The 9647-nt window shown below is 42.6% G+C and overlaps 1 protein-coding gene across 1 annotated transcript; it reads left to right on the top strand.

Moving 5' to 3' along the window:
• Nucleotides 1–3937: 3937 nt before the first annotated feature.
• LOC112886548 (transcription factor MYB30-like) lies at nucleotides 3938–5713 on the top strand. Its single transcript, XM_025952483.1, has 2 exons — nucleotides 3938–4526; nucleotides 4614–5713. The coding sequence occupies exons 1-2, from the start codon at nucleotides 4264–4266 to the stop codon at nucleotides 5287–5289; spliced, it is 939 nt and encodes a 312-aa protein (XP_025808268.1). The 5' UTR covers nucleotides 3938–4263; the 3' UTR covers nucleotides 5290–5713.
• The last annotated feature ends 3934 nt before the right edge of the window (nucleotides 5714–9647 follow it).

Raw genomic sequence — 9647 nt, 5'->3', positions numbered from 1 at the left:
AATGCAGAAGAAAGATCAAGCTGCCGTGCTGGACCAATGGTTTTATTAGTAGAGAGACCTGTTGTTGACGACCTGCAGAAGGGACCATCTCCGTCGTCGTCGTCGTCCAGCAGGCAATCGATCCCCATTTCACCGGCACTAACTCAGAAGGACTCCACATGCGTCGGTGCCCGGCCGACCGTCCATGCGTCAGGACTTCGCATTACACCAACTTCGTACTTTGACCACTGATTACTGTCTAAAACATAAGCAAATTACAGCAGAGTTATATATAATGACATTTTCAAAGTTTAAACGTGTTGATGGTACATAACTACGTATCCTAAAACAGCATCTTACTATTACTAATTTGAGGCTCCTTTTGAATCCTCCACATGAAACCATTAGAATCCTAGTTGGACACTCTAAAAAATTAGAAAAATTCCAGAAATTCTCACAAAAATCATAAACATCTTGCCATCAATCCGATAATCTAATCATAGTAGCCATTGAATTTGTTATCTTTTTCATTAAATTACCCACCTCTGCCATTATGAAAATAGGCTAAAGTAAACCTCCTAAGCATGTATCTAAATTACCCGCCTCTACTATTATAAAAATAGACTAAAGTAAACCATTTAAACATGTATCTAGATTACCCACCTCTGCTATTGCTATTATAAAAATATAATCTAAAGTAATCCCCTAAACATGTATCTAAATTACCCACCTCTGCTATTATAAAAAATAATCTAAAGTAACCCTCTAATCTTCATCTTCATGTAAATTACCCACTTGTGCCATTATAAGAATAATGGAAATAACCCCCTAAATTTGCATATAAACCCATAAATCTGAATGTAAATTATATAATTATAACAAAATATTAAAATGCACCAATATACAATTTTAAATTACTATTTCTATTATTATTAATATATTATTTATGTTATTGTTTATATAAAAATACTACTCGTGATGTGTGTCATCATGTATTCATGTATGAGGAAAGAGATAAGAAGACCAATTTTCATGCTGTTCACATAGTTCAAACAAATGATTCAATTAAATACATATGGAGGTGTGATGCATAGTAGAAAAAATATTACTAAATAAACCTATTGCAATAAGATAATGATAAATATATATCTTTTAGAGTATTGTGTTAGAATATTTAATAGATGAAAGAGAATAGGAGATAGATAATTATAATTATTAACTATAAATTTTACTTATATTAATTCTAACTAGCAGAGCACGGTTGATAGGCTAATCTATTTACAGTTTGGAGCATCTAAAGCAATCACTTCTGGCGACTCTTGAAGTCCAAGTAAACAAGGAAAAACAGGCGTGCGCGCGTAGTTTTGAAATGTGAGCTAGGTCAAGTCGATGATGTGGGTCGACGATACGGCACAGTATTAAATGGAGGGTATGAGACTTCTTTTCCCTCATTTAGTAGTTTGTTCCCCTGCAGTAGTAGTGGTCCTAATTATGAAGGAGCACTATATATGTGACACGATGCACTATTAGCTATATATAGGACTATATTATATTGCCCATCACACACTGCTGCTATGCTATATGAACATGATATTATGAACAACGTATATAATGTAATATTCTCTATGCTCTAAAATGTTCATGTGTGGTGTTTAGTACATTATGGAGGCAACACTTTAGATAGGAATTTCTATATATAAAAATAAAAAACTCATGACATGATTCTAAAAAATACCCTTACAGTTTCAGTCTTAGGTACTATATAAAACTATTCCTTCCTTCAAAAATGTAAGTCATTTTAGTAGTTAAGTCAAAATTACCTGTCTTTGATCAAATTTATATATAATATACTAACAAGGCATATTACATGGTATTTTAACAAAACTAAGTTGATGTTTTAGATGGTGGTGTATTTTCTATAGACTTAGTTAAAATTAGATTATTAGTTTGATTTGGACAAAACTAAAACGAAATGAGCGGTTAAATTAAGTTGTGTTTTAAGTAGCAATTTTTCTATCTTCATCTATTCTCTACTGCGTGTGCTATCAAAATCGGACGTGAGCACAGTTATAGCTAGTTGACATGGATCGTAAAAAATAGTATACTCAATGCATTAACCTATATAAGGATTTCTTCGTGTGCAAGTGTAGTAGGAACAGAGGACCGTGCACCACACATGAGGGCTGCTAGCTAGCATAGATGGCCAAACGGGCGTGCCTCATGGGCGGCCCGAAGCACGGCCTGCTAAGGCACGACCAAGCACGGCTTGGCCCGGTCCGCATCGTGCCCGGGCTGGCACGGTCCGATAAGTTGTGCCGTGCTTGGACCGCATGTGAGGCACGTCGGGTGGCCCAAGCACGGCCGTTTAATTCGGCAGCCCGATCAGTTAGTATAAAAAATAAAATCCTAACCCTAGCTACTTCTAGCTACCCGTCCCCCGCCTCCTCTCCCTTGTCCCCCCCCCCTCCGGCCCCCGCTGCCACTTCCCTCCTGCTCATTGCCCGCCGGCGCACCCACGGCTCCACTCGACCGTCACCGCTCAGACCTCCCGCTCGGCCCTCTCCACTCGCCTGCTCAAGCTCCAGCCTCCCCGCTCGGTCTCTCCGCGCACCAGACGTCGCCGCAGCCTCCTGCCCGGCCTCTCCGCACGCCGGCCGCTGCCGCTAGCCTCTGCGCGGCCTCTCCGCCCCGCCGCCGGCCGCTCTGGCCTCTGTTCCACCCGATCCAAGTCCGAGCCGGCACGGGCACTATGAGCCCGGCGTGCCGAGCGGCCAGCCCAGCCCAATTTTGGAGGCTTAGGGTCGTGCCTAGGCCGCTGAGTCAGCACGGCGGGCAGCCCGGCCCGGCCCGGCCCGGCCCAAGTAACTGATCGTGCTAGATAGAGCCAGGCCATATCGGGCCTGGGCCGGGCCGAGCAGTGTTAGGGCCGGGTTGTGCTGGGCGTTCTATTTGGCCAACTGTACTAGCTAGTATACTAAGCAGGCACGTGGGATTATAATTTGGACAAAAGCGACTGGTTGGAAGGCTCAGTGGCTGTGACGACGTGGAACCCCAAACTCCCACAAGCTTGGTAGCACGAGGAGATTGATCAAAATGATCAATGCTACTGCAGCCTGCAGGGTCGTACACACACCAGGGCAGGGCATGGCGCGGCTACTGTAATCTGTTCTGCATACTATTGGATCCACAGGCTAGGGAGCATGTGCCTTGATGCTTCACACATGCTACTTATTTGTGGCTGCGAGTATTTAGTGGATGCAAAGTCTAGCATGCAACAGGAGCGGCCAGGTCATACCTGATGAGTTCTCAGCTAGCAATGCAAACTCATGGAGAGTGATGAGACTTGATCCGCACGAGGAAAAAAAACAAGAATAAGATCACGTGTGTACCGAAATCTGAACACTGTTGTGGGAGATAATAATTAAATTTGTAGGATCAGTTTTTCCATAAGTTTCAATGCATATGTGGACCTACATTGCAAGTTGCCGTGTTATGAGGGTGGACCTCGTAACTGCATCATCTGATAAATGTCATGTTTCTGAGATATAGATACAGACTAATTAACCAAAATCACAGAAACAAAAACTGGTCATGTGCTATCTTCGTCTGTGCAATCAATCCAAACTGTTTTACTCAAATTGGAGGTCAAAGTTAGAGAAATTTATCTACGCATATTTATGTCACGCATTTACAAGTAGAGGTGGCACATTTGAGAAACAGTGCAAAGTAACACGTTGAAAAATTTTGTCCAAATTTTAACAAGTTTGCAAGAACCTTCCTAGCTAGAACATACGAGTATGTAGCTGCCATCCAACTTCGTGCAGCCGCTAGCTATTTCCTACACGGCGGAATAAAATGCCTTGAGCGAGTATGCAAGCTAAAAGTCTGCTAGAAAGGCTAGCCTTAAATTTCACACAGTAGACAACAGTAGCAAACTGTTCCTCTAGGTAATCCTTGCTTTAAAGTTGAGGTGGGCCTGGGTCAATATCTATGATTCATGTGATGTCGTTGACAGAAAGGGAAAGCATGCATGCAGACATGCATATAGCTGAGTGAAAACAAATCATCAGCGAAGGTAGTTGTTGCTAGCTAGTAGGTTAGTTAGACGATAGCAAGTGAAAAGGAGCTCACTCACATTCACTTCTTGTCCTATATATAACCGGCCGGCACACGCTTCATGGTACCACCACTGCAACCACAACTACTACTCCGTCCACTGCAGGCAGCCACAGCAAGGCACCGGCCGCCGGAGAGAAGAGAAGCTCGCGGTAGTGGACGACGACGATGGGGAGGCCGCCGTGCTGCGACAAGGTGGGCATCAAGAAGGGGCCATGGACGCCGGAGGAGGACATCATCCTGGTCTCCTACATCCAGGAGCACGGCCCCGGCAACTGGCGCTCCGTGCCCATCAACACCGGCCTCATGCGCTGCAGCAAGAGCTGCCGCCTCCGTTGGACCAACTACCTCCGCCCCGGCATCCGCCGCGGCAACTTCACCCCCCACGAGGAAGGCATCATCGTCCACCTCCAGTCCCTGCTAGGAAACAGGTACACGCATACCTTGCTCATCAATCCGGCCATGGCGTCCATGGTGATTGACCACCGGTAGTCTCTGCACTATATGTATATATGCAGATGGGCAGCCATAGCTTCTTACCTTCCGCAGAGAACCGACAATGACATCAAGAACTACTGGAACACCCACCTCAAGAAGAAGCTCAAGAAGCACCAAGCCATCGGCGCCATCTTTGCGCCACCTCCACCCTCCGAACCTTCCATCATACCAACCACCGCCGGCGCCGGCCATGTCGATCTCCATCATGACATGATCGTTAATCCCCTCCCCAAGGACAACTCGCTACGCCCGGCCGCCTGCAGCAACACAGCTGAGGTCTCCCAGCTCATCGCCCGGCGCTCGCCGTTCGCCGCCACCGACGGTGACAGCTCCTCCTCATCGTACGCCTCCAGCATGGACAACATATCCAGGCTGCTCAACGGCTTCATGAAGAGCTCCCCGCCGCAGAACGACGCTGCCGACATCAAGCCCTCGGCCACCGACGTCAACCCTTTGCTGTCGTTCAACCAGTACCACATGGCCGGCGGTACCACGCTACCAGCCTTCAAGGACATGCTGCCGTCGCCACCGCCGCAGCATGAGCCGGCGTTGATGGAACACCGCGGCTACGACGAGCAGCAACACGAGGGGGCACTGTCTCCGATCGAGAAGTGGCTGTTCGAAGAGGCTGCCGAGCAGGTAGTCGACCTGATGGATCTGTCCGACGGCTGCTGCTCAGTTCCAATGATGTTCTAGATCAAAAAAAGAAGATATCAATATCATACACGTCAGTTAGATAGGTTAATTTGTTGCTGCAAGTTACTTTAGTTTTAGGAGAAAACTACATATATATGTTGATGCATGAGAGAGACAAAACAAGATACGTACATACTGGTCAAACTCCCTTGTAAACGCCACGCGGCCATCGTCCTGCCCATCTAGGTATACAATTGTACGTTACTTGTGGTAGAATTCAGATTTGACACTGCAAAAGTCAGAAGAATAAGAGATAGCAACAGGAATAAGTGTGACCAAATGACATGCAAGCATGCCAGCATGATGTAATTACGTGATTTTCTATTTTATATTTGTTATACATTCATATCTCGGTGCATCTAGTTCAGTCTATGGAGCATTTGACTTGTATTTCCATTAATAGAGAAGCAGAATTATTTCCTTGTGTCCAGATCAGAGAAAGTTTCTATATACTTGTGTCTAGCAAGCATGGCACGGACAACTTTGCCATGACTTCCTGCCGACTTCTTTTCTACAGTCAAACGAAAAAAAAAAGAGAAATAAAGTAACGAACGAATGCATGGAGTGTAGACTTAATTTGGCTATATAGAAGCTGAAGAGAGGTGAAGTAATTGCAAGTCTCAATCGGCAAGCAGATGGTCCCTGATCACATTTAGTGCACAAAGAAAACCAACTCCCGATTTTATGTTATTCCCCCACCCCCAAGGCCCCATTCATGTTGCACAAATCATTTCTTTTCCTTTCAAATGCTTTAATGCTTCCATGGAAAATTGAACAAGTGTTAAAGTATGTATGCAATAGGATTTCAATGGAAAATAATACAAATTTGCAAGCATGGTTCAAAATATTGGCATAGCTGGTGCCTAGCAAACCATCAGCATAATTGGAAATGCATTGCTAGTTAGTAACATATCGAATTAAATCCAAAGGTAGAACTAAAAATGCTGACGTCAGTATACAGGGGATGTTTAAAACATGCAGTGTGCAACAAACTTCATTATAGATATATAGGAGTACGACAAACGGCAGTGTGCAAACTTCACAAGTCAATGATAGATTTCTTTTTGTTCAAAACATGCAATTTTCAGATGGCATATTGATCGTTAGATGAGAGCAAAACCTCAGAGGAAGTGTAAGTAGCTAGATGACGTCTCAGGCTTTGATTGTTCTGCCTGTACAACGCCTAGCCTGTCGCCAGAATCACGATGTTGCACACCTGAGTACGGAACGCCTGACCCAGCTTGCTTGGTGCAGATATATGCATGTCTCGGATCAGGTAGAGCTGGACCAGAGATCATATCAGCATATAACGTTGAAACTTTGTCCTATACCAACCACAACTAGGAATGTTCAGTCCAGTCATAGTCTCTATAACTGATGTCATTAAGTTTTCAACCAAATGGAAGGAGGACAACCTTCTGTCGCGCCAAAAAAGGTGACTGGGAGCGGTGGCCATTTGCATCAAGCCAGGGGGGGGGGGGGGGGGAAGCAATGCTAGCGGCTAGCACACTCTGCAGCGATTGAAACTAAGAAATATGAAATACCAGCTGAACTTAAATCAAACTTCATCTGCATATGCTGTATCTGTGATTAAAGGCAAGGCAATGATAACTGCATGTTTAATTCATATATGCAAAAGCATCCAGTAACTACATACGTATCTGCAAAGCACAACACGCATCGATTAGAAGCATACATCTAATCCCGGTATAGCCATCACTATAAAGGAGGGACCAAGGCAGGACCATAGGGCTCACGTGTAATTGAACCACACAAATGGAAGAATGTGCCAGCACAACCAACCCGCAGGTAGGGATTAAGTATGAAAGGTCAATTCATGTTACCTCTGGATGAAGCTCCACTGCCTTTCAGGAAACTTCTTGCAGCATAGTAATACGGATAAGTTGTTAGTTTCGTCGAAAAGTTGTTTATATATCTGTTTCCATAACAGGCAAAATCAATCCTCGGTTGTGGAACCAAAGGATGTGAAAACCGTTGCAGTTGCAGCCTGAATATTGGTCCTAAAGAATTCTGAAGTCTCTTGTGCAAAGGTTTTACCTTAGAGCCCATAATAACCAGCTGGAAAAGGAGTCTTTATATGCGGAGGCTTCAACTGTTCTCTTCATGCGGACCTATACCACTTCTGCAAGCATGGGTCCTTGTTCTGATGCCTGCATTGGTCTTATGTCCAAGTGCACATTCCATATGACATTGTTGATTGACAGACATGAGTTGCCATCGCTATTATTTCTGCCGAAGGCAATAGACTCAAAGCTGGACCTCATTAACACCAGGTGGGCCCCAATACATGATACCCTGCCTCAGGAGCAAGAAATACAAGTCGTCTGAATGTGACACATTCTGTAGCATAAGGATAGTGTCATCATCAGTTCTTTAATTGCTCTTTAATAGACAGATGATGTACAAAAGAAAAGGAAAGATCTGACGACCTGAATAGTATCACCCATGAATATTTGAATTGAATAAGGATTTCAGTTAACACAAAAACACTTTCCAGTCCAGATTCATAGAATTGTGACAAGGTTTTTTATGTGAATCTGCAGTACACCTGATGAAAACAGGCCTAAGCTTTTTATCACCAGCCAAAACAATTTTAGTCAGTTAAGTGGCTTGATGTAATGATTATTTCAAAAACTACTATTTACTTAATGTATTATATAAAGAAATCGCACAGTTTCTCTTTTATTCCCATATTGTCAATTCAGGATTATGTTTATGCATAAAGTCACATATACATGTAAACCATTGTTGCAGTGTCACAGAAGATTGACTTGTTAACAAGAGAAGCATGTATTTTGACAAATAAAATAAAAGGGAAAAATAAGGAAGATAACACAGTCATATTTTAGCTTTTCCAGTATCTGCAAAACTATGTGTTCATGGAAGAGCAAAGTGAAAAACACACAAATAAATGTGCATTCTGGAACCTTAATATATCAAAGAATTGACAATAGCATTCCAGTTCCTGGGAACTATATGGTGAGCTATAAAGAGGGAATATTACAAAAGCACATGATCTTTAACAGCATAACTCGAGGTTGCTAAATAAAATAAAGAACTACTGCAGGAATCTGTGACTAAAAGTGAAACAGCTGCTGCAGAAAAACGATAGTATTATTTATCTTTTACTATAGAACACCTTGCACTTGCGCTATTTGTTCAAAAGATTGCCAAAAACAGGTTTAGACAAGTCTTTAACTTGTTCTTATCTTGGTTCACATGGAACTACATTTGTACAGCATAATCACAAAATTAGTAGCTACCTCCCAACTACTAACAAGACTCCACAACCACAAGGAGTCAAGGACCACCTCAGGCCTCAGCCAGCCAGTTCTTTTGTTTTTAAGACCTCCGCAGCCATTCCCTTCAACTAAGACTAACTAGTCCTGTTACGACCAGAGTCTTGTCATGAGAACATTAACAATACCAAGCTCTTGGTAGAACTTTTTTTTTTCAATTTCAGAAGAATAGTTTCTAGATATAGCTGAGTAGAAGGGACCCTAAACCCTAGTGACCAGGAGAATTGTAGACAATACGCAGGTTGATGTTATCAGAATTCAGAAAATAAATGAAAGCTACTAACCTATACTAGTGCCTATGCAAACAAATATTTCTTGCTTAAGAATTGTGTTTAGACATTTAGTACATAACACTTATATATAAACTAGAATTGTAGATATGTTAGAACTTTCTAATTATCCAGGCTACACTAGCGAACTTCACTGCCATAAATTGTTCACCGCATATCTTCCACCTGATAGCTGTCAAATACAGGATCATTCTGTTTGAGAATCAATATATGTGATTCATTGATGTATATTGAGGCAACAAAGCAGTATAGCTACATCATCATCATAGCCGTGCTTATTTGTCACCCTTCATAAGCATATATGACATCATCCCATAACCAATTATTAAATGCAGGCTTTCCCCACTAGAGCACAATTAATAGGCTTGATATGGTATTCAAGAGGTTATGAGACATGCCACATTGCCTGCTATGTTATCCAGATAATGTGTCAAGAATTAACCTCCAATGCAGATGGCAAACAGAGAGCTGATGAAGCCATTTGGCACAACTTAGTGTCATCTGTATATTCAAAGTAAAGATTGGTGGACAGCACTATCTGGTATCTGCAGACTGCAAGTTAGGAAAATAATATGAATTTGTCATCACAGGACCATCAATTGATTACAAATATTGAGATAAGAAAGGATATGATGGATGATTACCAATTAACAATGATCACAAGTCACAACGGTAACAAAAATTTGACAGAAAGTGCTAGTTAAATTTATTTTTGAGATCAAGATAAACTAGAGCAAATATTTATTTG

The sequence above is a fragment of the Panicum hallii genome, chromosome 3 (genome assembly GCF_002211085.1).
Source record: "Panicum hallii strain FIL2 chromosome 3, PHallii_v3.1, whole genome shotgun sequence".
Classification (NCBI taxonomy): Eukaryota; Viridiplantae; Streptophyta; class Magnoliopsida; order Poales; family Poaceae; genus Panicum; species Panicum hallii.
This window is presented reverse-complemented; position numbering and strand designations above follow the sequence as displayed.

Excerpts from the sequence above, each read along its gene's own strand:
- LOC112886548 (XM_025952483.1), top strand. The coding sequence starts at position 4,264 with ATGGGGAGGCCGCCGTGCTGCGACAAGGTGGGCATCAAGAAGGGGCCA. Across the intron at positions 4,527-4,613 it reads CAGTCCCTGCTAGGAAACAG|ATGGGCAGCCATAGCTTCTT; the intron begins GTACACGCATAC and ends GTATATATGCAG.